We start from the raw sequence: 26,591 nt of genomic DNA on the forward strand, positions 1-26,591 counted from the left end.
TAGATAGATGGAGCGGCATTGCCCATGACATGACCTGCATGCTCTTGCAAGTCTTGTTTGGACGCTCTACAATGGCCTGTAGCACTACGATGAAAGCAATTAAGGGAATCAAACTCAGAAATGACATAGTATCAGCCACGTTATTCTAACTGCGATTCTCTGCCCACAAGCCACCGCGGCGATGAGCCGACTAACGGAAAGAAAAAGCTATATACAGCTCGAAGCACAATGGCCATCCGTTCCCCTTCTCGAAATGTAGAAAAAAAAAGCAAGGCTGCTTGCTGTCGATTTATGTATAACTCCGAACTTTTGAACAGAAATATCAGATGACTGACCAGACCAGACCAGACCAGACCAGACCAGACCAGACCAGACCAGGAAACCTCGCTAAATGCATTGATTTGGATGTGTTGATGAGAAGGAGTGAGAAGACTCATAGAGGTCGAGGGCTCGTTGAGAATTTGGATCGAGGTGTAGATCAAGCTGGTCACTGTCCAAGCCTGCCGGCCCAGCTGTTGCTGATATTCGAGTTTCCGGGCCTCACGATGTTGATGGGTAGGCTTGAACCCATAGAAGTCGCATCAGGCGTCCGACGTTTCTTGTTCGTCGTGTTCTCCTCGATGTCCATTTCCTCGTCCTTGTATTGTGTTGTGCCATGTCCTGTGCTACCAGCTCCGGAAGCAGTATGGAGTTCCTCGTCGAGCTCGAAAAATCCTACGTTTCCATGGCCTAGGAAATCCTCGTCCTCAAATGCTCCAGCACGTCGCGTTTGCGTTGGCTTTGTGTTCGGTGAGTGTGGTGGAGGGAATCTCGGAGATTGGATTGACTTTGGGGAAGTTTCTCTGCCAATATGTGGATCGTTGTCGAAAGCTATTCGCTGCGATATAGTCGGACTGTTGCGGTGATTCTGCAAGCTAGAGATTCCCTTGTTGACCTGATCATCAGTGTCCACAACTTCGGACGTGGCAGACCTCGCAAAGATCATCGAACTTGATCTGTACGTAGCGTGAGTAGGAGAGAAATAGTCGTGTTCCTGCAACATAATCGGTGGATCTACATTGAGAGATTCGTCTCCTGCATCAGACCCATACATGAGGTCACCCATCAACATTCCAACCTCCTCCTCGGGTGTCTCGACCGGCCTCTTGCGGCGACCAAAAGGATCGAGAGGAGTACTTTTACGTTGAAATCTGGGTCTTGTATGCTCGCCGTCACTGTTAGTGGAGGGACTAGACCTAGTCGAATCGTTGTCGTCACGGGTGTCGATTCTATCGTTGTTGGCCTCTGGCGAAGGTCCCTCCTCATAGCTCGAGCTTGGCTCTACGATAACTCGATCTGCGAGCTGGAAGGTAACGTGCTTCCTCTTTCCACCGGTCCGCTTTCTTCCATTGGCAGTTCGGATGATTGGTGGCAGTTTAGAACGATTGATTGATGATGGCGAGGTATATGCACGTTTAGCTTGGGGTATCTGGAAAGATTCGTTGAGAGACGACTCGATCGGAAGTGATGAAGCATGAGCGACGATTGAGACAATCATACTTGGATCGGTGGGTGTGGCAGGTTCTGTCTGGATGCCTTCAACCTGGCCATCGGTACTGTCGTAACGTGCATCGAGCAAAGGTAGGTAACCCGGGGCAAACAGAGCTTCTGATGCAGAGAGCCTCTTGTTATCGGGTGAATGTGGAGGCTTGTCCCGAGGCTGTTCAGGCAGTGCTGTTGCCAAGCATGTGCTTGGTGGAGAGACACGACCTGGACCAGATGTGACTATGGGAACTGATATGGGCGGCGTTGGATAGCTGGCATGTGACTGAAGGTTATGCTCGCACGAAATATTCATTTTGTCTAAGCAGATGGTGGGTGGTGTAACTTTGGGTCCAGTACTGGACTTCATAAGTCGAATTGGCTGCAGCTGCTTAATTGAAGTCCTGGTCTTGTTCTCGTAAGCACTGAGTATGCATTTCGTTGGAGGAGTACTCGAGGGAGAGTGTTCGATAAGTTCATAGTGATTAACGCAATTGTCTCTCTGCAGGTGCTGCTGATGGACGGTTTTTTGTCTTCTTCTAGATTTAAGGTCTGCCTCAAAGTCCTTGAACTCTTTGTCTTTCAGTGCCCGAAAACGAACTATTTCCTCGTCCAGTTCTCTGCGTTTTTGCTCCAGCTCTTTGGCTATCTCTGATTCACTGTCTGAATCTCCAGTATAGTCGGGCGACGGCAGCGAATGATGTGGCAGGATATTCATATAGGAGGACGAAGGGTTGTGGTGCATTTCGAACGAGACTTGGGAAAAGTAAGTCCTGTATCTGCCAGATGTCGCAACATGGGCACGTATATTGGTTTGCAAGCTAGTGTGAAGTGATATCTCAATATTGCAGACAGCGAATATCCAGTGTCAGTTCACGGTATGGAAAAGTGCCAGTCGGAAAAATGGCCCGGGACGACAGGGCAGGTGTGTGCGAAGCAGAGAAATCGTCGGTGAACGGATTGGACAGGACAGACTCCTGGATTAAAGGAAGGCTTGGTTGTAGTCTCGAACAAAGTCTAAGTGTACGTTACGAGGACTTGCGCAAGTTCCGCGTGGTGGCTTGGTGGGCTGCAAGCAACGGTTTGCACGAGGTACAAACTAAGAAAACCCCACAGACCACTTTACGTGGTGCCGTTCCAGGCTGTTCATGATCGTCCTGATAAGCGGGAAAAAAAAGTCCAACCTGTACCAATGGACTGCTTGCTTTCTGCCACAAGCATCGAGGCGATAGATTGTCGTTACTGCACGACACTGGTCCACATCTGCCAACGGTCTCACCGACTAATAACAACAGAAGTTTTGCAGAAGAATATGGTAGCATTTCAATTCGCCATATCCATGGTTATTGTCGGCTCGGCATTGCACGGTCTTCTCTCACCGATCCATTGATGATTAGAGTTGGATTGACTTCCGCCACGATTATGGTGGAGAAAGGCCAATTGCTTGGAAAATAGGCAAAACAGAACATAGTCAGCATGTCAATGTCTCTCTTCTATGCTGTATAACATGCCACGCTCGATTATATTGTCTTCTGCAAACAGAGACTCTGACGCTGGTTGTTGTGATACCCATTCGTCTACTTGGAGCACACGGCATGTGTATGGACGCAACGGATACCGGAAAGCTTGCTGCTCATTGTTCCTTGTTTGTACAAGTACTGCTATCTACGTCCCAGAAGGATGAGACAATGACGAAATATTGTGTCGGCGCGAAAACAACTAGCAGATTGAATCTGTAGCCATGTGCAGTCTTGACGTTGGCAACATTCTGACCTGTCCTCTATATCAATCGACTCTCGGACAACGTCCAGCAGTAGCACAATCTTGGCAGTCAGAACGAATTGCACGGGCTGCTGACATGGATGCCCGTGGGGGTGGACTCAAAGACAGCCATACAAAGAGCACCAAAATGCCCACCATAAACCGCTTCACAGCACGGCTTTTGGAGCTGCGAGAATTCGTCCTGTGCCCCCACTCTGCTTGGTTTTACGTGAAAGTGCCCAAAACCACAATCCCTTGAGTTGCAAAACACAGGCTTCTATACGACATGTGGAGAGCGTTACGAGGACTTTTTGATTCCAAGTATTACTGCACCCTGCAACGCCTCTGTATACTTCCGGCATTTTCTCGGTCTCACTACTTCAGCTTCCAAGTTTCGGCACCTCTATCTGGATGACACCAGGTAGCATGAGACACGTCGCCTCTGTCCCATTATCCTGGCACCACAGGAGTAGAAAGTACGACCGCGCGAAAATCTGTAGAACGGCCAGGAATGGAGAACAAGCTTTGGATCGTGTATTGCGCAATAACAGTACCCGACTCTGATTCGCAGTCTGTCTTTCTGCTTACTTCTTGTACTCATCAGCAGCGACGATGCTAATAGTGGTCTGACCACAATGCCCGATCAGTAAGTACACAGATTATCTGCCCCCAAATATCACCATCAGACAAAAGCCCAAAACATATAGCTCGGACAACTGGTATGGGTATTGTCCAATTGAGTAATAATGACCGTGGCATATTGAGTTCAAAGGTCTCGTTGTTGTTCCTCTTACAAGACATGTTTGAGCAGCACCGCAGTTGTGATTTTGGCTTGAGATGAACACTTTTGAGCACTTACAATAAGGTCTTGAACTTGAGTTATTAAGGCGTCAACCTATCTGATCTACCTTCGAATCTAGCTCGGCTTCGAATCAGGCTAGATACGCCTGAGCTAATCTCTTGTATGAACCGGCACTGGTCCTGCTAACGAGTTCTCAGAGACTCGGCACTTGGACCAACATGCGGAGGCATTGGCATCTTCAGTGTTGACTCTCTCTCATGTTCCGCCTAAACATCTTATGCCCAGTTTCACTCTGACCACTAGAAAGATGGCGGCATGGCAGGAGGAGGTCAAGCTTGAGACCAATAGGAATGTGGTCATCAAAACTTCGCCAAGGTTCGGATTTTATTGTTAGCAGATGTTGAAGCTGATGTATATGTGCTCCGTCGCCAACAATTGAGATTACGAGCACAGAACCATGAAGCGAGTACGACTAATGCTCAACTGCTATTCTTACAATGCGCCGTCCATGTACTCCAAGCCCGACGTCAGCACAGCCAATATGGATATTGATACCCAGAATATCTTGTGGCTATGGACAAAGACTTGTCATCGCCTTCGTTGTTCGATATGAGTGGAAGTCTTTGTCAACTTACCTTTGACTGGCCTCAAGTCAATTTTCTGTTCATTTGCTTAAAAAAATTGTTTGCAGTCCCACTAAATCTTACTTCTTCCGAAAGGAGCAAATAGTGCAGATACACAAAAATTAACGTACAACATCAGCAGACGCAGATCGCATGAGTACCGGCTTAAGACCACGCTGGACGTGCGCCGAGTCTCGTTGGCCTTCACCGACTTCGATATTACTCTCTCCATCTGAGTCATCGCCCATACAAGATAACGACACCAAGCGGGCATCAATGTTTCGTAACAGTAATTCTAGTCAGCGGTCGGCCAAGAAGCCACACCTCGACAGCAATTACGCCAGAACTGTTTCCAGTCATCAACCCGAGAAGACCTCGAAAACTCTGTCAGAGAAGCGTTCAACTACATCTAAGCTTGGTGACCGGGTTGGAAAAGGGGTAGCCTCCAGAGCCCTGAATCCCGAAAAACGCCTTGGAAAGTATATCGCAAAACATGCAGTTCAAAATGACATGGTTCATGTCCCACGCATGCCTGAACGAGCAATTGTGGGCATCAGCGAGGATGAATTCCATTCCCGCGACTCTTACATTGAGACAGTAACCGAGCACGTAGACCGCGCGCGACGACATCTCCCGAGAGGACACCAGTGGGTGTACGACTCCGAAGGCTTTGTCGTTGGGACGAAACCAAAAGAGAAGCCGCCTACAGCAATACCCCAACAAGGATCGTCGGATGAGGATGCGTACATGCAACTTTTCGATCAACCATCACCAACAGCACATCGACCTTGTCATGAAAAAGCCACAGCTGTGTCGGGAGTTCCAGGGCCACATAATCAGGTAAGTGAGCAAAAGCGTACTAACAAAGTCTCGACAGGTCACACTGATTCAATAGAGCGACATCCAAGCACCCTACGCTCTGGCCATCGAGTCAAGAAGGACACATCAGACCTTATTCCCAACGCACTCAACTTAGGTAAGTCTCAAAATCCTGCACCAGTATACAAGCCATACAGGCGGCCTCCAACCTATCAAGGCACCGAAGCAGAGAAGGTCAAGTTGCCGCCAGGACCGAAAACCCACTATTACGGAGAAGAGCAAGTCGGGGAGGCGCCTAGTCCGGAGTATTTGAGAAGCCTTGTCACCAAGAATGTAACTCCACCTTCACCAAGCACCGAAAAAGAGCTATATCCGAGCGAGAGTACGACAACTATTAAGCGAAAGAGGAAGTCTCGAGAGCACCGTACAACAGTGGTTCTTGACATGAGTCGCAAGTGGAGTGGCAACAACGATGTCGCGCAGTGGAATGAGCACATAGCGAGGGAGAAGGCGAAGGTCGAGGGCCAGCAGGAGAACAAAGTCGATGGGATTATCAAGTCTCCCCTCAAGCCACAAGAGCCCGTCATTTCACAGGAGTCCGTCAAATCGCGAGAATCAGTCAAGTCACAAGAGTCGACACCAACAATCAAGCGTAAGCCTTTGAATCCAACAGCACGCACGTTCGAGGCTCCAGTGAACCCTTCTCAGGAACAATTGAACTTGAGTCGCTGTCGGAAAAACTACCTCGAACAAGAACACGAACAAGACAAGCAAACAAGCGACAGTGTGTCGAGCTTGAATCCACGAGCACGCACGTTTCCCTACGTAACCCCTGCAGTAGCCGCAATTGTTCGGACGCTGAATGCCAAGGCGACCACTTTCCACCCAAGCGAAGAGCCTACACTTTCCGAATATCCACGGGACGTGAAGAAAGCGTCGCCGTCTCGGCTACCAATACCGGTACGAATTTCGGTCCAGTCACCACCCAAGTACCCAGCAGCCACTGAGCGATTCTCGAGTAGCGACAGACCCACTTACAAAGGTGAGACAGATTACGGTTATGAGCGACGTAGCAAACGTATCTCACGTGGACCTCCTGGATCAAGGACAAGATGGTAAGTTTGGGGTGCAGCCGTGCCGTTGCAGAAGGGTGTGGATGAGGGAGGAGAGTCAACGTAATGGGAGGCTCACAGCATCGTAACTTTTCCTTGCAAAGCCTGTTTGAGAGGCCTACGGGTTTTGTAGGTACAACCAGTCTGCGTTTGGTGCGGCCTAGAAATGTAATGTATATATTTTCTTTAGTATCTTCGTGTTCGAGTGAATAGTAGTAGACGTAGATTTGCGCGTCCTTATCTGATGCATACAGAGGACTAAGATCAACGACTTGCCGGCTTTTAAGCTTGATAAAATGCTCGGTGGCGGCAAGTACCATTGAAAGTGGCCGAGTGCTCGTGGCCGAGTGCTCGTGGCGCTATCTAAGCCCTAACTGGTTGACGAAGTTGCTGGCGTTGCCGCAATAGGCAGGTCTGGTGACCGCATTGGGGCTCCCTCTCCCACCAAGTCTGAGCGTGGTCCATCTTAAACTCAAGATCGTTGCAGAATATCACATTCTGTCTAGCCGAGTCTGAGCGTTGTCTCACGAGGCCTAGTCACTCTCGAAACAGACGAAGTATGCCAATTCTCGTTGATTGACCGCCAATCAGCCTAGTCAAGTTTGCAATGAACACTACTATCTGAACATGCGACTACAACACCCATGGCAGAGGATCCCACACTAGCAGCTGCGAAGGCTGCTCAAGCGGAAGCCAAAAGCACCAAGCGCGAGAACGTCATTTCTACCAAGCCAAATGCGCAGTACATGCTGGGTAAGAGGAGCAAAATAAGGCTCGCCCTTTAGAGCTGGGGACTGACAAGCGCATTGACAGCACGCATCGATGTCCTCACACAAATCTTCGTCTTCCGCCTTTCAAACTTGCTGGAAAGTGCAGACCCAGCCGGTCCAGAGAAGGACACGCCCGAACAACCACCTTCTCTAGTCGATACAGCAAACCATCAGCTCCTCGCAGACACGGTTACGATGGCTTTGATACGTGCTGCGGAAGAGTTGATGGTTCTCACGAGGACTATGAAGGAGTTGTGGCTGTTGGGGAACCTCGATACCCTGGTCAGTGACCAGACGAACGAAGAGCGAGAGAAGACTGAAAACCTGAAGAAGGACGAGGATGCTGTCGTGAGAGGTCTACATGAATGGTTTAAGCAGAATGGAGACAAGCTTTCCAGGCCGCTTGACGAGCAGAAAGGAGAGGAAGACACCAAAATGGTCAACGATTGAAAGTGTCGATGTGGCTTTCCTTCCCCATGACAGAACTACAGTCAACGAGATAACTCTTTGACCTGATATATTGCACAGCACAGGATCAGACCTGCCTCATTGCGAACTGGTCTCAGTCACTTGGTTGAAATACACCAATAGGTTGACCGAATAAATGGTATCATGGCATCTGCCACCATCCTGCAAAGTATTGTCAAACGAGTGCTCTAACGTCATCGACGATACCAGCAGGAGAAGGTCGCCTACAAGGTAGATATGGCTGCTCTGCCACTGCAGATTAAAGCCTGATCCTCATGGATATGTACAACAGCATAAGTTGTACAATCGACACCTGGAGGATGGTGTGCTCGCTTGTAGTTTGTGGAATCAGGTAGCTTGCTGCGAATGAACAATTTGACCACAAACGTTGCTAGAGTGATTAAATAGACTTGTTTCTTAACCTCGCAAATCACCTATTCAGGATTCTGCTTCTTTTGATCTCACAGGCGAGCTCTAATGTGGAGACCTGATTTACAGCAAGATATTTCACTCCACCTCGCTTAAACAATCTGTCCTGATCGCTAGACGTGTCCATGGTGAGCGTGTCGACGATTCTGACACATCGACTCTTGATTATGCTTGACACGACCACTAGAATATGACAGCTACCACTTTGATACCATTAGCAGCCCATGGAGACCCCACCCGGCACGACACTTTCCACACCATCACCAACAGAACTCCAAGATAGAGATCCTGTAGCTGCCGAAGCCGAGAAGATCGACATGCTCAGCACCAATGCATCAAAAGGATTGAGACCAATATATCTCGTGGTCGCCACCACTCCATGTACTATGAAATCCAGTAATGGCACAACCAAATCAACACTGGGAATCGGAAAGGATGGAAGTCTGCCATGGCCGATGATCAAAGCAGACATGAACTATTTCAAGGAAGTCACAGAGAAAGGCACGGCGACAGATCCTCACTCTACAATATCCAACTCAGCAGTAAATTCTGTCATTATGGGACGGAAAACGTATATTTCTATACCACAAAAATTTCGACCTCTGGCACGAAGGAAGAATATTGTCATCACGCGTTCTGGTGTCGGTCAAGTCGTCGACCAGATTCTGGACGATTTGAAAGAGCAAAAGCAGCAAGCGCAGCAGTGGGCTTCTAAGAAATATGGCGAGAAGTGGCTAGAAGTCCTAAGCAATCAACAATCAGATCTGACTATGCTGGAACTGAAGAAGTTGAGGTTGGCTCAGTCTGATATCGGGATTGAGACAAAGCCTACTGGATCTTTGATTACCATCGAAAAAATCCCAGAATCAGCTATTGCTGTCGTTGCTTCACCCCAGGCTTCAGTCGATGAGGCTAACGAATCCGGTATCTTCTGCATAGGAGGCTCGGAAATCTATAAGTCATTCCTACAAGACGAGCAAATGCGACCCAGGCTGCGGATACTACAGACTGAGATTGAGAGAACTGATGGCAGTGACGGCTACGAATGCGACACATTTTGGCCTGAAGATCTGGAAAACCAGGCGAACAACTGGCACGAGGCTGAGAAGAGTGAAGTAGTGTCATGGACAGGAATCCAGCTGCCACAGAAAGAGCTCGACTGGCACTACGATGAGAAGGTCGGAGTGAGACTCAGAGTGAAAGGATGGAAACAGAAAGGAGCGTAGATTCTGCGGTGCAGTGCTCGACCTAACACTAGTCCGCCAACTTTCACTGCAGCTATCACCGATGCTCAGAGGCAACACACATAAATATGTATCGACACTGGAGCTAGGAGTTTCACAGGTCAAGGTCCACGCAACACACGAGTTAGTGACATGCAGACCAATACAAAAGCTGTCAACTTGTTGGATGAATCTTCCCTTCTCTTCTTTACTCATCCACTTCTCTCGACAGCTGAGCCTTGCGACAAAAGTTGCGCGAAGTATCATACAGAACAATCTGACTATCAATAGCCTCAGCGCGACAGTGTTCCATTAGCGACACAAAGCAATCAGAGTCAAGCGCAACCTTATCGTTGGTAATTCTTAGTTCGTCATGGCTAAGAACAACTCTAAGCAAACGTCTTCGCAGATGAAGCCTTACTCACCACTTCCTGCATCTGGCGGACAATCTTCCGCAGGTATAAGAACGTCCACGCGCCTGAACAAAACACAAAAGCCTCGCCTCAATCCTCCTCATCAAACTCCATCTGTGAGTGACAAGTCCAAGCTCTGACTTCTTCCACTTCTTGGCTGACCTGCATTAGACTCTTCCTCAAGAAGTTGATCCTTCAAAATCCGAACCAACAACCAAAGCTTCGAAGAGAAAATCACCGCCGTCAACAATTTCTTGGGGTAGTCCTGACGAAGGAGTGGACGAAGGTGACGAAGATTTTGACGAGGAACAATTCCAGGCTGGAGGAGCGTGTCAACGAGCCTCAAACTCATCGCAGAGCCAAGAAGATAAAGAAGAGAAATCTAAAAAGGTGAAGAAGGCTAGAAAGTCCAAGCAGTCCAGTGCAGGATCGAAAATATTTCCAGAAGACATTGAGCCAGAGACACCTGGCTTGACTGCAGCAACAGCAAGAGACGTTGCTACCGACCCCATTCCAGAGCTGGTCATCGATTCATCTGGAAAGAAGCGCAAGCGAAGTGACGATGAGATGTCTAACATTCCATCTCAGAAACGATTAAAGCCAACTGAGAGTGTTGATTTAGCAGAGGGCGCCACTGCCCAACAGCCCACGACTGACACCAGAATCTCTGTCAAGGCCAGCAAGAAAAGTGTTGAAATTGAACAGGTGGTAGAGGAAGAACCCAAGTTGCAATCTTCTCTTACCACAACCGCTCCGCAGGTGGGCAAAAGAAAGGTTGTGGACATCGACGATGAGGACTTGGTCGCTACCGCGCAGCGACCTGTGAAAAAGCCTCGCTCAAAGCCTGCTGCTTCTCTAGACGAGACCGTTGATAAGGATGGGCCTTCTAAACCTGCACTGCCCAAGCTTCAGCCCAAGAGCAGTACGAAGCATGACAAGAAAGTGAGCAGATCAGTCTCTGACCTCAAACGATCCAGAGCCATGCCCAAGACGAGAACGTCGGCGTATAATACCAAAAAGAAGGTCGTCCCAGATACCTTGCTGGCCGACCTCGAGGCTGGAGAGAGCCCAGCGGTCCCCAATGACGAAGACGTCTTCGGTGACCCAATCTTTCTGGCAGAAGACGCTGTTACCAGAGTTCGAGCTGAGACTGAATCTAGTTCAAGACGTTCATCTCTCACCTCTGACTCTCTTCGACCACAAGGCGAGAACAGATCCGCCCGTCGAGAAATCGAAATCTTCAAGGACAAGAACAATTCCTTGACAAAAGCCTTGAAGTCCTGTGGATATAATCCCGAAAAGCTCAACAAGGACTTCGTAAAGTCTCAGGGCGAACAGCCAACTTTTACAGCTGGGAAAGAGAAGATCGACAGAACCAAGCGCGAGTATCTGCCTTTGCCAAAGAAGGTCGGAGTATTCGACAACTTGATGAATCAGCCGAGCAAGTCTCATGCAGACAAGAAGCCTCCGCCACCAAAAGACTACAAAAAGGACTACAAGGGCAGGGGTAAGGAGAACATACCTCCGCATGAGTGATGTTCATACTGATGTGGTACAGAGAAATTGCCATAGAGCTATGGTGGCACATCTTTGTGACGACAACAACACAAGTTGGCATCTGATTCACTCGAAAGGAAATGCTGGACAAAAGAGTTGGACAAGAGAGGAAAGTCTTGATAATTGTGTTGGAAGTTCAATTTGCATGCTCTTCTGAGGGATGGGAACAAGAGAATAAGGAACATGCGCTCTGCATCATGGTTGATGCTGATTTGGTTGCGCATTATGATTTGGAAAATGTGGTCTTTGTCTGGATGGGTAATTCAGACCTGGCCCTGGCTGGCCCCTTCTGCAGATGTGCACTCGCCAACGTGCTAGTCCTCGGGCATTCATTTCGGTGAACGTTTGACGTTATCATGTTGGTTGAGCTGCTGCAGTTGCTGGTCAGGGCTTTATTGACTTGGACAGTCAGCAGAGTTCTTTTCGCCGCTGGGTTTGCCCTCGTGAGCTCTCCCTTCGGGGATCGAAGCGCATGACGGTTGACACTCCTGGTTGAGCCTCTGCGGCTAGCAAGTTAGAGTGATAAAGATCATGAAGATTGAATGTGTTGTCCTTCTTGAGCTTCTTCTGCTACCACCACGTAGTACTTCTCAGCTTCGCCGGTTAACTGATTAACCATGACAGGCTATTCATCTCCAGCAGATCAGGGTATTCGTCAAACCGTCTTCTTGCTTTCTGTTACTAACACGCACCAAGTATTCCTCGAGCATGCTCAAGAAATCTACAATAGTGTCCAAGTCGTGTCTATAGGCATAACGACATCAAGTTCGTTCTACTAGCTTAAAGGGGTCACACGAGTCTGGAGTAAGTTTGGCCGTGAAACCAGCAATGACGTCGTCATGATGCATGAGCGGAAGACTAATCCTTTGCTGATGATCATAGCAAAACGCAACGACTCAGAGCTATACCATAGCTTCATTGAAAAAAGTACAACAGCGAAGATTTCTCTGCTCAACCTCAACTCCTACTACAACCTAATTCGAAACCATCAGCTGTCCCTTCAGTATCAAGAATCAGGTCCTACACACACACAACCATGGCCTCCCGTCTAACACCCTTCAAAAGAGCCTTCATCATCTCTCGCACCCCCCTCCCAAAAACTCATACCCCCCTCCTCTACTCCCGCAGATTCCAAACCGGCGTCGCTTCCTCCACACAACACCCCAACCCGCAACGCGACGCCCAACTCGATCGCGAAAAGATCGACCGCCAATCCGACGAATACTCCAAGTCAGGAACGGAAGAAGAGACTGCGGCTCAGGACCACGCGGCGTTTGACCCGAATAGCTCGAATGATCCGGAGGAGGCGATGAAGGAGGCTGGGAAGGGGAATGATGTGAATCCGTTGGATGCTAGTCCTGCGAATCCGGGGTTGAGTTCGGGGACGAGTGAGGTTAGTGGTGGGGCGGATAAGAAGAAGAGTGAGGGTGGTGGGGGACGGGAGGGAGGTGGTGATAATACTGGAGCCAAGTCTGGAGGGGAGAGTGTTTAAGATTACTATTGAGAGTGTGTGATGGGTGTGGCTACGACTTGGAATGGACATTTGCGAAGCCCAAGACAGGTCGCAGAGGGTGAATCGACTAGTCTCAAGCAAGGCACTACCCACACATGTATCGGCGGCATGATAGTGAGCATTTTTGCAAGCATCAGTTCAAGGTGTAGGGCGTTTTCGAGAGTTTCGCAGGACCGCGCCTCTCCTAGAGTGCTCGAGGCATTTGGCACACAGCGAGCGCTGTCAAGATTGTAATTGCCTTTAACGACTGCAAAGTAGCTACGAGAGCAATGACCCCTGTATCAAATATGCTATGCGAAATAGCCAATTTGCATCTTTGTCTGTTATGCTGTGATATTGCCAAGAAAACAGTATTCCCTACTCCAAATCATGGCCAATCGTTCATAGCATCTGTAGCATAGCAAATTATGCCAGGGTATCAAATTATTAAAAACACACACATTGAAGAACATCAAGTCTTAGCCTTCTTTTTCGGCCGAGATTCCTCCTCCTGATCTCCATCATCACCATCAGCATCCTCCATCTCCGCATCGGAACCTCCTGAAGACTCATGATCAGAATCGAATTCCTCCGCAACATCAGAATCAGATCCAGCTTGAAAGTCCTCGTCTGGCGACTCATCATCTTCATCGGCACTGCCTCTGTTGACACCCTCCTCGTCTTCACTACTGGCGAGTTCTTGGTCCATGGCAGCTTTGAGAAGTGTCGATGATTCCTCCAGCATTTCATTCTTGAATCTAATACCCTTTGCTTTGAAAAAGTCCTCTAGCGGCTGTTGTTCTTCTCTGTTGATGTTAGAGAACTGGTGGTCGCCGCCTCCGCTCTTGAGACTGATGGTGATGTCAAAGGTGCGACTAGCAGCCAGTGCACCACCAACTCGGGACATTGTGATATTCGATACTTGCTCGATAGAGATGTATGTGGCTGGTTTCGGTACGAACATGAATGATTTGTCGAGGCAGTAGAGAAGACCTTCGTTGGCCTTGATGGAGCACTTCACACCATTCATGTTGTGGTGTGACGTGAAGTCTTTAGAAGGCATTATGATCTTTTTGCCTGAGAGTCCTTTGAATACCTTTGCGATAACATGATGTATGGGAGCTTCGTAGTGACCATCCAGTTTGTCTTTGTATTTCGTTTCCAGCAGTTCTTGGGTCATGTTGAGATCTAGGTTGACTTCGTCGTCGAGCTTCAATTGCATGACCACGAAGGGATATTTTGTTTGACCTTGTCGTAGTGGAGGGTCCAGGCCGAGAGTAATAAGAGTGTGCATTTCGTCGTTCTTGGGTAGGAGGAAAAACTTCTTAATGTGGTCGTACTGAATCTTGTAATCGTATGTCTTACCACGCAGTCGGAAGGAGGTTTCGTACAGATCGATGTCGAATCTGCCACGAGGTGTGAGATGTAACACGTCTTGAAACGTGGCGAACGTGGTGCCAGCAACATCCCCAATCTCTGCTTTATCCATCAGAGTCTCGTAGAAAGCGTTGGCAGCGTTCTCCTGGTCGTCGTCGCCGTTCTTCTCCTCGGCATCGCTACCAGCACCATCTTCATCCTCGTTGTTTGCGTCGCGCTTCGATACTGTGCCCGGGATATAGAATCGCATCTCAACAAGCTCATCTCTCGCAGCGGCAGCCTTACGACCCCTGTTCTTCGTCTTGCCAGCGTTACCATTGACACCATTCGTGCCGTTTGTATGCGGTTCTGCACCCAAGTTGAATTCTACGGCAATTTCGTTCTTGCCTGCCAGGTTCGTATTGGAGATTTCGGAGTAAGGTATTTCAAATGCTGGTCTGTTCTGAACGTTGAATGCCAGTTCTGACCGTCCAAATTCAGTCTTGCCCCAGTTCCAGCCTCTTAAGGCGTGTTCCTTGCTCTCCACATTCACACCGTACCATATTTTGAAAGCTTTCACAGCGCGATCGTGATCCTGTACAGATGTTAGTGTACTGCCCAGGCGCAACGTGTTCCAGCCATACCTCTTCTTGAAAGCCGTCTAGTTGTATGACCTGGTTGTCCCTTGTGAAGATTTTGATCTCGTAGCCCTTGGAGGCTCGCGACCATTGTGCACCTGCGATCGCACTGCTGTCGAGAGTGAACGGATCAGTGCCACCAGCGGGCTTCCATCCTAAACCACTTTCTGCAAGTCTACATCGACCCGACTGTTTGGACAGGTCCAGATGTATGTTTTCAAAGTTCTCCATGGTTGTGGTAAGCGATTGTGTAGTTGTGAAAGGGTTGAAACTATTTACTCAAAGGAAAATCGTGTATTGGTCCAAGGCTACAATTGGTTTCGGGCCAGTCGAGTTCAGAAACGCGCTAACGAAGTGACACGTGAGTGCGTCCTGTCGCGTCTGAGAACACGCCCGCAAACACGAGACTGCCTGTATGAGCTCGAAATCTACGTTCATAAAATTACTGTCCACCAGTATTAACAGTTTCATTACTTTACACGGAGTGGAAATACGCTGGCGGTAGCAGATAGTTCGACGGGTCTAACAAGACCTTAAATACGTGTACCAATTCTTCTAGCCCAAGCAGACCCAGGTATAGAACGAAGCATCGATCGGGTTGACTCGCTCGCGAAACATACGAGAAGACTAACATACCATCCTTATAGTGAACACCAACATTATATGCGTCGTTTCAAGTCTATGCTACTGGCTCGCTCATTTAGCCAAACTCCTCCTGAACTTAGGTAGGTTTGATCTCTTTGGAGTGGATACCGTGGTGTACGCTGTAGGTGTCGTAATGGCTGTGTCTGGTTTCGGTTCCTCCTGCTTGGTGTCCAACGATCGCTCTGATTCACCAGGTTTGACCTCGCAGGCTGTACATCTGATTGGATCGTTCTTGGAAATCTTCTGCATGTTCTGCTGTTCCTCTGCTGCTACCTTTGATTCTGCAAGGGACTCCGATCGAGCATCACTCTCCAGAGATTGATACGACTTGTCTGCTGCATCGGTGGATGTACTTTGCAACACCGACTTGGCTTGACTAATTCGAGCAGCAACAAGTGGCGGGCTCATACACAGGGAGACATGTTCTAGGGGTTTGATAAGCTGTTTAGCCGGGTAATGCTCTTCCAGTGGCCCTTCTCAGGCAGAAGTGCTTTCGGGGTCACTAGTTGTGTGTTGCGCTCAGCATCAAACGATGAATGGAGGCTGTCGAGACTTTGCGTTTCACTCAGAGCAGCGGGGTGCATGCGAGATGATATTATAGGTGGGTGTTGCTCTTTCACGGAATCGATCGCTTCCAAATCTGATTCAATGTCTGACAAAGGACGATCTAGCTTCTCAGGTGTTACATTTGGGGCGAGGCTTTCAGCACATGCCTCCGATCTGGTGCATAGACGATCGAGTCTGTTCCAGATGAGCTTTGCCTTTGTCCAGACAGGGAGGGATGTCGAAAAGTGGTATTCACTGACTGCCTGGCAAATTGTGCCGCTGCGACAGGATGGTTGTGCCGCGGAGCTCGATAGTTGAGTATCATGATCACCCGCTGATACAAATACTCGGAGAATCATAAGTATAGGGAGGAAACACAAATAGACTGAGAGGACCAAGCTGAACAAGACGTGCTTCAGCACATGCTGCAAGACTTCTTCAGCTTCTTTGCACAATGCTCGAAAGTATAATTCTTGTCGGCTCCGCGTTCCTGACGGGTTCTTATCTCCCTGCATTTCGTTGTTGTCTTTGCGAGGATCCGCTGTTGTGGGCAGGGACGGATGTTGGTCTTCGTCAGCCATACTTAAGGATTCATTATTGCTTAACATGGGAAGAGTATGCAAACAGAAGTTCTTTTTCCGGGTGTGTTGGGATAATAGCACCCACCGACTTGATCAGGAGTCATATTCATAGGTACGGACAATACTGTGTTGAATGTTGGAAGCAGCGATGCGAGATTCGATACAAGCTTGGTTCAGCTAGAGACGAGCGTTCGCTCCTGACGACAATAATAAGCAATACCTTTTTCTCTCGACATTTTGCTTCTTGCTTTCTGCTTTCGGCATTCATCAACCTGACAGCAAGAGACTATGGCTAAAGAATTGTACCTTGCCACGGTCATGATCTCCAGTGTTTGCTACCTGATCGTCTTCTATTACCATTAGCTCGGTGTGGGAGAGCCCCTGCACGTCTTATTCCAAGGCTTGGAACAGCACTTATATGGAGCCCGTGCTAGGATTTATACACAGGAGTCTATACCACCCAGATCTGAGATCAGTCCTCTCGTCAGAACCCACAGGCAGAGCATTATTGTAGCAGTGTCACAGGGGAAGCTATCATCGAACCTTTTTCAACCACCGCAAGTCTGGCTCAACCTCAGACTGGCGGATTCGACCATGATCAGTCATCCTCGGGCACGTAGTGATCTGCTAGACTCGGCGCAGAGACAGTCCACGTAGTCGGTGACTCACAAAGACTATGGCATAAGTGTCCGAGATTGGGATGATTAACAAGCAAAAGGAAGGAGGAAGTTATGACCGAACAAATATTTGGCCGGTTGCTAGACCTTGAATTTATCCTGAGATAGGACCAATTGATTTTGTGGAGGCGAAACTGCGGCCACTCCGCCAAGAATTATTAGAAATCAAGTGGAAAGTGCGACGAGGTTATGAAATCGTCGCCGTCAACCTCTTCACTCACTTTCTTACCACTCTCTCAACCCACCTTATACACGAAGTACCGTCAAGATGGCCAGACGACCAGCCAGATGCTACAGATACTGCAAGAACAAGGTCGGTGCTGGTCTTCACGGAGCGCAAACATTCTTCTAACTGAAAGCAGCCATATCCTAAATCTCGATTCAACCGTGGTGTACCAGACCCAAAAATTCGAATCTTCGACCTTGGCCGAAAGCGAGCAAACGTCGACGAATTCCCACTATGTGTGCACATGGTTTCCAACGAGTACGAGCAATTGAGCTCGGAAGCTCTTGAGGCTGCTCGTATCTGCGCAAACAAGTGAGTAACCGAGTTTCCAAAAATGTGCGAATCGTGGTTGACTTTTCCTCAGATACCTTGTCAAGATTGCAGGAAAGGAAGGTTTCCATCTCCGAGTCCGAGCCCACCCATACCACGTTGTCCGAATCAACAAGATGTTGTCTTGCGCTGGTGCCGATAGACTGCAAACTGGAATGAGAGGTGCTTGGGGTAAGCCAAACGGCACAGTCGCTCGTGTCAACATTGGCCAAATCCTTCTATCTGTCCGAACTCGAGACTCTCACCGAGCAACCGCCATTGAGGCTCTGCGACGATCCATGTACAAGTTCCCTGGTCGACAGAAGATCATTGTCAGCAAGAACTGGGGTTTCACACCTCTACGACGAGACGAGTATGTCAAGTTGAAGCAGGAGGGTCGTGTCTTGATTGATGGTGCCTACGTTCAGTTCTTGAGAAACAAGGGCAAGATCGAGAACAACATTAGACGATTCCCAGGTGCCTTCGAGACGGCAAGCGAGGCATAGATGGTGTTAAATGAATAGCAGCGAGATTCTAGCATGAGTATCATGTACGCGAGAACAACCACTTAGGATGTGGCGAGAGTCAGGCCCCAGACAAATGGTGGATCGATTTTCGATAGCAACACTATTCAAGACAAGCTTTGGCAGGGTTCTCTTTCTTACTCGCACGTCTTCCACGCAGGCATATATTGTCTGCATCCGCCATGCTTTCTTATGCAGCGCAGTATTGATTCAATTCATATGGCCTAAAGTGAGAGGAGTAATTTGGTAGTTCCTAACAGCAATCTACTTTTTAATCACTAGTATGTCTTGCTCTATTTCTCCGTCGATTCCTCAGCGATATGTATCTTATGAATCTCTTACGACCGTCTGCCCACAAGCTGGCTGTGTCACAAGCAGTCATGCAGATACAGTGATCTGAAATACCTACACCCACCATGCAAATGTAGAATTCACGTGCTCGTTCAGACAACGAACTTTCACCTTCTAGAAATGTAGAACGTTTGATGGTAGTACTTTTAGCAATATTAACCATGCAACATTCTCGTGATCAGATACAGCAACGTCATCGGTCAGGTCACTCATAAAACGCCACGGCTGCTCGCATGGCAACTTGCACAATTTCATCGCCAACATAATGGCGGAAACATTATCGCCAGTCCAGGCATCAGCACTATTGGACATACTAACTCACCACGATACGTATGCTGAGATCAGAGACTTTCGCAAAGTAGGAGCACTTGAGACCTATGGACCGCCCTTCACATCAGAGAGCAAGAGACTATCAACGGCGCCAGCATTGCAAGCGCTAGTATCTCGTTTTGTGCTCGTAGTTCCTGGATTGAAAGATGTCCCGTCAGATTTTTGGAAGGTCCAAATCCGTGAGCTCATTGAGGACCTCGAGGCAGCCAACTTGAGCGAAAGCTATGATAAAGGAACTGTTGGCAGTCGCAAGACGCTTTCTACGGCCATCTCAGCCCTGATCGAGTATCCAGTTAGAGGTACATATGGTGGATTTGCAGAGGTCGATGATGACAACGACAAATACAATCTGCAGTCCGCTGAGGATCTAGCTCGAGGCTTTCGCAATTTTGTTGACCAATGTATCTATGGCTCAGTGCTTGATGACCTGGTCAAGAAAGCAGGCGAGACTGATAAGCTCGAAGAACATACCAATATGATCAAAGCGGTACACGAGTTTGTGCTTGTGAAGTGAGCTCCTGTCAGCGGCGCCGCCGATATATCTACGAACTGTACTAACAGATCACATAGCCTTGCCTCATTCATGCATTATACACTTGTCTTGTCACCCAAGGGACAATATCTCCTAAAGCTGATCGATAATGCTAACAAACTCGTTCCTTATATGGCCATCAAACAGACTCTAAGGATCGGTAATATCGCCACTATGATTAGTGGATTAGTGAAGATAGTATTAACCAAGGTGAGCATCGGTAGCCTTACCAATTGGATTGGATTGACCGCCACGGAAAACGATGGTATGAATTTGTTACAGCAGTACGTATGCCTCTGATCAGGCACCGTGATTTATGCTAATTCTCGATAGAGTCATTTCTACTGTGCTCAACTGGGATGTCAAAGATCTGGAGAGTCGTGTCTCCAAGATCACGAAAGACAAGAAGTGCCCGAGCAAGGAGGTATTGAATGCTCTCGATAAATACATAACCCTAGACCTAGAGAAACAGGAATCGCTACGAAAACACAGTCAAGAATCTTCTACCTCTATTGTGCTTACTATCCTTGCAGATGCAGGAACAGCATCGGACATTAAAGAAGACACCCACAAACTGGCCCTTGACTATTTGGCTTGCAAACTTTCCATTCGGGACAGGAACGAGCTCGTCAAAGTGGCATGTCATAGACATCCAGATCATCTCACTACCATGGTGCGAACCCTCTTCGATGCATACGAACCCGTCATCCGGGGCATGCATAATGCTGTCGATCTGTCCGACACTGTTGGAGATCTACAAGCCTTTGTCGTCGATATGCTGAAGGTAGGTCGCATTCAGCCGGCTGGCAAGGACGGTCAGACCGTCATACCCAGTGTGGGCGATTTCATTCTTCTACTGAGAAAACATCAGTTTGCAACACACAAATTTATACATCAACTTTGCAAGAATGGTGGTGAGGTCACTCGATGGTATTTGGATTGGGCAAAATACGCAGCTTCACGGTTTCAGCGGGAATCTTCGTTCGTTGATGCGACCGAGTCTCAAAGTGCCGAGGATCTCAATACGACCGAAGCAGACAAAGCGTCTGATGCTGGAGATCTTACACAATCGTTACAACAGCTCTTCAGGGCTTTACCTTCCGACAGTCGCGAGAAGATATTGTCGGTACTGGACAATATGGTCGCTTATATCAACGCCATGCACTCTTCCTCGTTACAACGCCTATCAGATGTCATTCGTAGTGCACCTACAGACGCGGCGAAAGGCTCATCGGCGACAAAAGCCATCAAGGAGCGCCTGACACTTAGTCGAACGAGTAGTCGCGCCAACTCACCTGCAAGACCAGCAACTCCGAGTCCAAAAGATGCACAAGCTCAGACACAAAACAAACCCACGAGTGTTTCCCACGACGATGGCTCGGAAGTACCACATGTATCCTCGAATCCCGGTCCGGGCGCTTACCTAGCTCGCTGGCAAGACTTACTAGATTCGACACCTATCACACCACTAACACTAGAGGGCAAGCCTAACAGGGCAAGTGATAAAGTCATTTGGGAAAAGTCAGCTACTGATGCTGATGGTGGGAAGACTGTCGTGTTCGAATCTAATGGCAAAAACAACGTTGTGGATGCCCAGACGGTAAAGCCGGATGTTCCAGGAGGTGGGACAAAGGGTAAGAAGGGTATAGTCAAGAAGCCAGACGTGAAGATAGTCATCGATGCTCTGGGTGAAGACTTCAGAAAACTGTTAGCGGAGAAGAGTTTAGACTGGTAGCACTTTAAATCAACTGGTTTGCGTGCTTCCTTCTTCATCACTGAGACACATCTCCAACTCAGAAATAGCTTCTCTTCAAGGACGGTGAACTTCAAATGTATCGCACCAGGACTTCCAACGCCAAATCCAAGTAATTCTTAATGTCGCTTTCATATTTTGCCTTTGAGTCCCTAATCCCCAGTCTTCCACATCCCATGTTACCCACGCCCTCTCCTCCCCACAACCTCAAAGTCCAAAGGTCTCACTCACAACCTCAACCGCCCTCCGCACAACCACCCCATCATCCCTATCACTACACCTGTCCATCGCCTCCCTCATTCCGACACTACAAACCTCACAGCCGGGCTCCACAACCCTCCCCTCCACCTCCTCCTCACTCCCCTGATCCTCATCCACAACCCCCACATACCACCAAATCATCTTCGTCACCTCCCCCACCCCACCCAACTCCGCCACATGTTTCGGCACAAACTCCTCGACTTGCCTCGCTATACTCCCGTCCGCAGCCGTGTGGTCCCTGCCACGTCGAGAATTCAAGCGGCGCACCATGCACATGAAGGGTTCGGTTGCGCGGGTGAATGTCCGTGGTTCGTCGACGGTGTAGCCGCCAGCTGTTGTGCGGTCGTCGGCGGGGTTGACGGATGTAGCGCGTGAGTGCAGCGTTACGGGTAATAGGGAGCATTTCAGGCCTGTTTCTTCAAAGGTCTCTCGGAGTGCGGCGTCGGCGCGGCTCTCACCGATGTTGCGGCGGCCTTTGGGGAGGAGGTACTGGTTGCGTGGGTTACTGTAGAAGAGGACGATTTTGGGCTCTTCGGTGGGGTGGGGTGGGGTGGGGAGGGAGCCTAGGCCTGAGATGGGTGAGGGTGAGGGTGGTGTGGCTGTTGTAGTTGTAGTGGTAGTGGTAGTGCTGGGGACTGGTGCGGTGAGAGGATTAAAGCCTGTATTGCGAAAGTCGAAGAGGATGCATCCTGCTGATTCTACCCACTGGGTTGAGTCGTAGATACGTTGGACAGGCGTTGAGGTTGCCATTGGTGATGTTGGTCTGTATTTTAGAGAGGATGCAAGGAAGCTTTCCAAGAGAGTTGGATCGTGATGGGATATGAATGATCACTCATGTTTGTGTTTGTAACACGGATTGCTATGTAGGCGATGCAGTTTGATTGGCGAAAGCAAGGTCAATGTAGAGGTACAAGCAGGCAAATGTGAGTCTGCTCGATTGCTTGGTGCATCGTCCAAACGGAAGATGAGATAATTGAGAAAGAGGGTTAGTATGAAACCAATTCATGTAAACTTGGATCCACTTCTTTATGTGAGGGCAACATGGCAACGGGAATAAGCATTGCTTCTAGCTTGTATGCTCTAACAGGTCACTATATTATGTCCGAGGAACAAGAATGAAGCGTGTAATGTAATAGCTCTTTCGTATTATCAGTTTACAATCTATATGCTTAACCGTTCCTGGTTTTATGTTTAATAGACCTCAAGCACGTATCTGTTTTCGTCTTTCAGCTTCATGATCTCCTTAGATGTCTCGCCCTTTTTCACCTTCGTTCCGTTAGCTTGCCACTCCTTGGCAATAGCCTCTTCAAGCACGTTCGTGACATCCGCTACTGGCCAGGTAGGTCCACAGAGATAGAAGCAGCCTTCCTCCTTGCGGTAGGCCTGCACGATGTCGTCGATGGTCTGTCGCATCCTGTCTTGAATGTAGATCTTCTGTGGTTGATCTCGAGAGAAAGCACGGCCCAGAAGAGTGATTACACCAGCAGCCTGATAAGCTTCCCATTCTTCGCCGTAGCAGTACTCTTCTCGTTGATGACGCGAACCCATGTACAATAGGACTGCTCCAATCTCCTTGCCTTGTGCCTTCTCCATAGCGCGGTGCTGGACGAAGGCACGGAATGGCGCAAGACCTGTACCAAGACCAGCCATGATGATAGGTTGTGTTGATTTCGAGGGCAGTTTCATGACCGATGGTTTGACAGAGACTGTAACAGCTTGACCAGGTCGCAGTTTGTAAAGGTAGCGAGTGGCTTGACCAAAGCGGTCACGGCCTCTAGGGTCGGTCCAATTGACTACCACAATCATTAGTGCAACAGTGGTAGGCGTTACTGCCTGGCAGGAAGCAATAGAGTACTCTCGTCGCTTCATTGGTGCAACGATACGCACAATCTCATGGAAAGAGGGATGGGCAGATGGGAATTCTAGAAGGACATCAGCGTAAGTTACTGTGTCGACTTCGGCTCGCCTCTGGAATTCCTTGTAGCCCTCTGGCCCGGAAATGGTGAGCAAGTTCTTTCTCTCTTCGTCGTCCGAGCAATACTCGGCAAGAGCCTCGTAGAACTTCTTAGGTGGCCGGCCGAAGATGTCCACATTCTGCATGAGTGACTGGTAGACCGTACGGTTTTCAAATTTGTCAACGCCTTCACGAGCTTGAACTTCGACAACCTCATCTGGATCCAAACCATACCACTTAATGAACTCCATGACCTGGTCGTGGTCGTTCTCGGCGTGAATACCAAGAGCTTCACCAATAGCATAGGTAAGACCAGAAGTGCCAAGATCGAACTCGATGTGGAAAATATTTCGGTCATATGTTATAGGGGTGAGGCGACGATTCTCCTTGACGTGAACAGTATGGGTCTTCACAGGCAGATCAGGTCGGAGCTTGTCTTGGGTGCCGTATGCTTCCTTGAACAGCAGGCCCTTGGCAGCTTTCTGCCATGTCCTTAGCAGAGAAGGTGGCTCCACTTCGGATTTGTCCCATGACTCAAAGCTGTTTGTGGTAATGCTTGTTGGTGGTGCTGCTTTAGAATCATCGATCTCAGTCTCGGCCCATTCTTTAGGCACCTCGATCTGACGTAGGGTCTTTTCTAGATCCGCGGCGATCTGCTCCAGGGTCTGAGTATTGCTAACAAACTGCGCGAGCTTCTGGAGACCGACCTCCTCGTTCTTGGACAGAGCAACGCGTAGAAACGCGACTTGTGTAATCAGCGAAGCCAATTGCTTGTCTTCCTTATCGAGTTCGGTAGCGTCAGGGTTGATCAAATACAATTCAATGTTGCGCTTAGCGATCTGCTTCTTGGCCATAGCTGGAATTTTCTTCTCGACATCCTCGTCCTTGACGCCAGGCAGGATAAGAATGAGCTTGCCATCCTGCTCAACGGATGACAGGACGTCAATTTTGTCCAAAAGCGCAACGTCAGTGACCACAGCAGCGTTGGCTTCTGTGATGGTGTAGGCAGCGTCGAGGCTCTTTGAAGACTTGCGCACGTCAACTCGGTGGATTCCTCCCAGAATCAGGTTATTGTGTGCTTGACTGACGGCAACGTTGTAGGTAGAGTCCTTGGCAAGTGCCTGAGCAAGAGATAGAGCTGCGTCAGCTGATGGAGAATCATCCACATTCCAGAAAGTATACTGCCTGACATCACTGTCGAGGAGGATAGGCGCGAGTTCAGCTTGGGAAATGGTGTCAACCGGCTTGCCAGCGAGCATGTGATATACACCAGTGATGCTCTGAGGCGACCATGATTCGGACCTGGAAAACTTAATGTCTCGTATTTCCGGGGTTGATTGCAGAATATTGTTGAAGGAGACAGCAGCGAGCACGTCCTCATAGAGTCGTGATCGAATACCGCTTTCAGCGACTTCTTGAGCCGAGGTTACCTGACCTAATACACCGATCATCCTGACAGTGCTAGGTAGAGCCTTGAGGAAAGACTCGTCAATAAAAGGTCGGTATAGTCGAACATTTACAACACCAATCTTGTTATCAGCATGAGCAAGCTTCTCAGCAACTTGAGCAGCCAAAGAGGACTCAACGGAGCCAAAGGTGACAAGGACTTGCTCAGCTGCAGAGTGACCGTAGTATTCAAATGCCTTGTAATCTGTGCCAAGCTCTTCGTTGAAAGCCTTGATCGTCTTCAAGACTTTGCCCTCAGGGGTCGAATGCTTGTGTTCGTCGCTTGAAGTGGCCTCCAAGACATTTTGGTACGACTTGCGCAGGTTGGCTTGACCCAGAGTGTCGATAACTCTAGTAGTGTCTCGTGCCATCTTGACACCATCGTAGGTGTGCAGTACAGGTCCATCTTGAGCAAGCAACGTGGCAAGGAGCGAGATGTGCTGAGCTTCGTGAGCCGATTGACTAGAGATCAGACTGAACCCAAGATCTTCTGCTAGCCACATGGAAGAGATATAGTCCGAAGCCAAGGTGCCCTGCTTGCTACCATCGTATCCTGCAGCAGCAACGTGAGCTACAAATGGATTTGCGACTCCGTAGAGCAAGGAGAGCTGGTCTAGGGCTTGTCGCATGTAGGCAAGAGCAGCAGACGAGGCAAGTACTGCTTGTGGAATGTGCCTTCTCTTAACATCAAAGTCCTTGGAAAATAGATATCCAAGGGCAGCTGTTCCTGCACCAGCTCGGATGTCCATAGACTGAGTCTTTGGAATATAGCCATGCACGTTCTTCTGCTGCTCCTGCGACCATTGTCGTGCTGACACATCGAGGTCAAAGGTCTCGGGACTGTAGGACCATATTTTGTCTGAGAGCAAGTATGCGACTTGCTGGACCAGCGTCTGGGCTGTCACATAGGTAGGGCCATCGATCGAGCTGAGGCCGATCTGTCTGCCGAAGGGCAGGGCTCGCGAGGTGATTTCTGGCTGCTTAGAACTGATAGCAGCCACAGTAGGATAGTGCTGGGCGAGGTCGACAGACACCCTGAACAGAGACATGGCTGGCAGTGTGGTTGCAGAATCTTGACAGCGACCACCCAGAAAGATATAAAAAAAGAATCTCAGCACTTTGGCCAGGCCAAAAGACCCGACCCACAATTTGCCTCTCACATTTTCTCGAATTCTGAGCTCCGTTCGGCGTTGTTCCCAGCCATTGCAAGGACGGCAGAATTGACTTCACATTGACAATCACGCAATTTGCACTAAGATCTGGCTTGGTGGTAGCTTTGCCGAGGCGATCGAATGCAGCCTTGCGGAGAGATTAGGGTCGTGCATAACAGCACACTATGGAGCTCTAAGTTCAGGCAACTGTTTTCTAACGACGTGATAGAATCCATAACTTAACACGAGCAATACAATCAACAAGCAAGGTCGTGTTCGAGGACTTTGCACGACAAACACCATTCTTGTACTGCTGTTACC

The 26,591-nt window shown here is 48.9% G+C and overlaps 10 protein-coding genes across 10 annotated transcripts; 6 read left to right on the plus strand and 4 right to left on the minus strand.

Moving 5' to 3' along the window:
- Window positions 1-487: 487 nt before the first annotated feature.
- On the minus strand, window positions 488-2,266 carry LTR64_002870 (uncharacterized protein; the record flags this gene model as incomplete). Its single annotated transcript, XM_064897234.1, has 1 exon — window positions 488-2,266. One exon carries the CDS (start codon window positions 2,264-2,266, stop codon window positions 488-490), a length of 1,779 nt encoding a protein of 592 aa, XP_064756184.1.
- Window positions 2,267-4,983: 2,717 nt separating this feature from the next.
- LTR64_002871 (uncharacterized protein) lies at window positions 4,984-6,645 on the plus strand (the record flags this gene model as incomplete). Its single annotated transcript, XM_064897235.1, has 1 exon — window positions 4,984-6,645. One exon carries the CDS (start codon window positions 4,984-4,986, stop codon window positions 6,643-6,645), a length of 1,662 nt encoding a protein of 553 aa, XP_064756185.1.
- Window positions 6,646-7,282: 637 nt separating this feature from the next.
- Window positions 7,283-7,858, plus strand: LTR64_002872 (uncharacterized protein; the record flags this gene model as incomplete). The annotated part of the gene is made up of 2 exons (XM_064897236.1): window positions 7,283-7,391; window positions 7,452-7,858. The coding sequence occupies 2 exons, from the start codon at window positions 7,283-7,285 to the stop codon at window positions 7,856-7,858; spliced, it is 516 nt and encodes a 171-aa protein (XP_064756186.1).
- A 671-nt stretch (window positions 7,859-8,529) lies between these two features.
- On the plus strand, window positions 8,530-9,531 carry LTR64_002873 (uncharacterized protein; the record flags this gene model as incomplete). The annotated part of the gene is made up of 1 exon (XM_064897237.1): window positions 8,530-9,531. One exon carries the CDS (start codon window positions 8,530-8,532, stop codon window positions 9,529-9,531), a length of 1,002 nt encoding a protein of 333 aa, XP_064756187.1.
- A 370-nt stretch (window positions 9,532-9,901) lies between these two features.
- On the plus strand, window positions 9,902-11,477 carry LTR64_002874 (uncharacterized protein; the record flags this gene model as incomplete). The annotated part of the gene is made up of 2 exons (XM_064897238.1): window positions 9,902-10,057; window positions 10,113-11,477. 2 exons carry the CDS (start codon window positions 9,902-9,904, stop codon window positions 11,475-11,477), a joined length of 1,521 nt encoding a protein of 506 aa, XP_064756188.1.
- A 1,057-nt stretch (window positions 11,478-12,534) lies between these two features.
- On the plus strand, window positions 12,535-12,990 carry LTR64_002875 (uncharacterized protein; the record flags this gene model as incomplete). Its single annotated transcript, XM_064897239.1, has 1 exon — window positions 12,535-12,990. One exon carries the CDS (start codon window positions 12,535-12,537, stop codon window positions 12,988-12,990), a length of 456 nt encoding a protein of 151 aa, XP_064756189.1.
- A 472-nt stretch (window positions 12,991-13,462) lies between these two features.
- On the minus strand, window positions 13,463-15,215 carry POB3 (FACT complex subunit; the record flags this gene model as incomplete). The annotated part of the gene is made up of 2 exons (XM_064897240.1): window positions 13,463-14,941; window positions 14,991-15,215. The coding sequence occupies 2 exons, from the start codon at window positions 15,213-15,215 to the stop codon at window positions 13,463-13,465; spliced, it is 1,704 nt and encodes a 567-aa protein (XP_064756190.1).
- A 3,893-nt stretch (window positions 15,216-19,108) lies between these two features.
- Window positions 19,109-21,440, plus strand: LTR64_002877 (uncharacterized protein; the record flags this gene model as incomplete). The annotated part of the gene is made up of 3 exons (XM_064897241.1): window positions 19,109-19,683; window positions 19,744-19,989; window positions 20,039-21,440. 3 exons carry the CDS (start codon window positions 19,109-19,111, stop codon window positions 21,438-21,440), a joined length of 2,223 nt encoding a protein of 740 aa, XP_064756191.1.
- Window positions 21,441-21,665: 225 nt separating this feature from the next.
- Window positions 21,666-22,469, minus strand: LTR64_002878 (uncharacterized protein; the record flags this gene model as incomplete). Its single annotated transcript, XM_064897242.1, has 1 exon — window positions 21,666-22,469. One exon carries the CDS (start codon window positions 22,467-22,469, stop codon window positions 21,666-21,668), a length of 804 nt encoding a protein of 267 aa, XP_064756192.1.
- A 441-nt stretch (window positions 22,470-22,910) lies between these two features.
- On the minus strand, window positions 22,911-26,323 carry MET10 (sulfite reductase [NADPH] flavoprotein component; the record flags this gene model as incomplete). Its single annotated transcript, XM_064897243.1, has 2 exons — window positions 22,911-26,154; window positions 26,280-26,323. 2 exons carry the CDS (start codon window positions 26,321-26,323, stop codon window positions 22,911-22,913), a joined length of 3,288 nt encoding a protein of 1,095 aa, XP_064756193.1.
- Between the last annotated feature and the right edge of the window lie 268 nt (window positions 26,324-26,591).

Source organism: Lithohypha guttulata (assembly GCF_036872675.1).
Source record: "Lithohypha guttulata strain CCFEE 5908 chromosome Unknown scaffold_2, whole genome shotgun sequence".
NCBI lineage: Eukaryota > Fungi > Ascomycota > Eurotiomycetes > Chaetothyriales > Trichomeriaceae > Lithohypha > Lithohypha guttulata.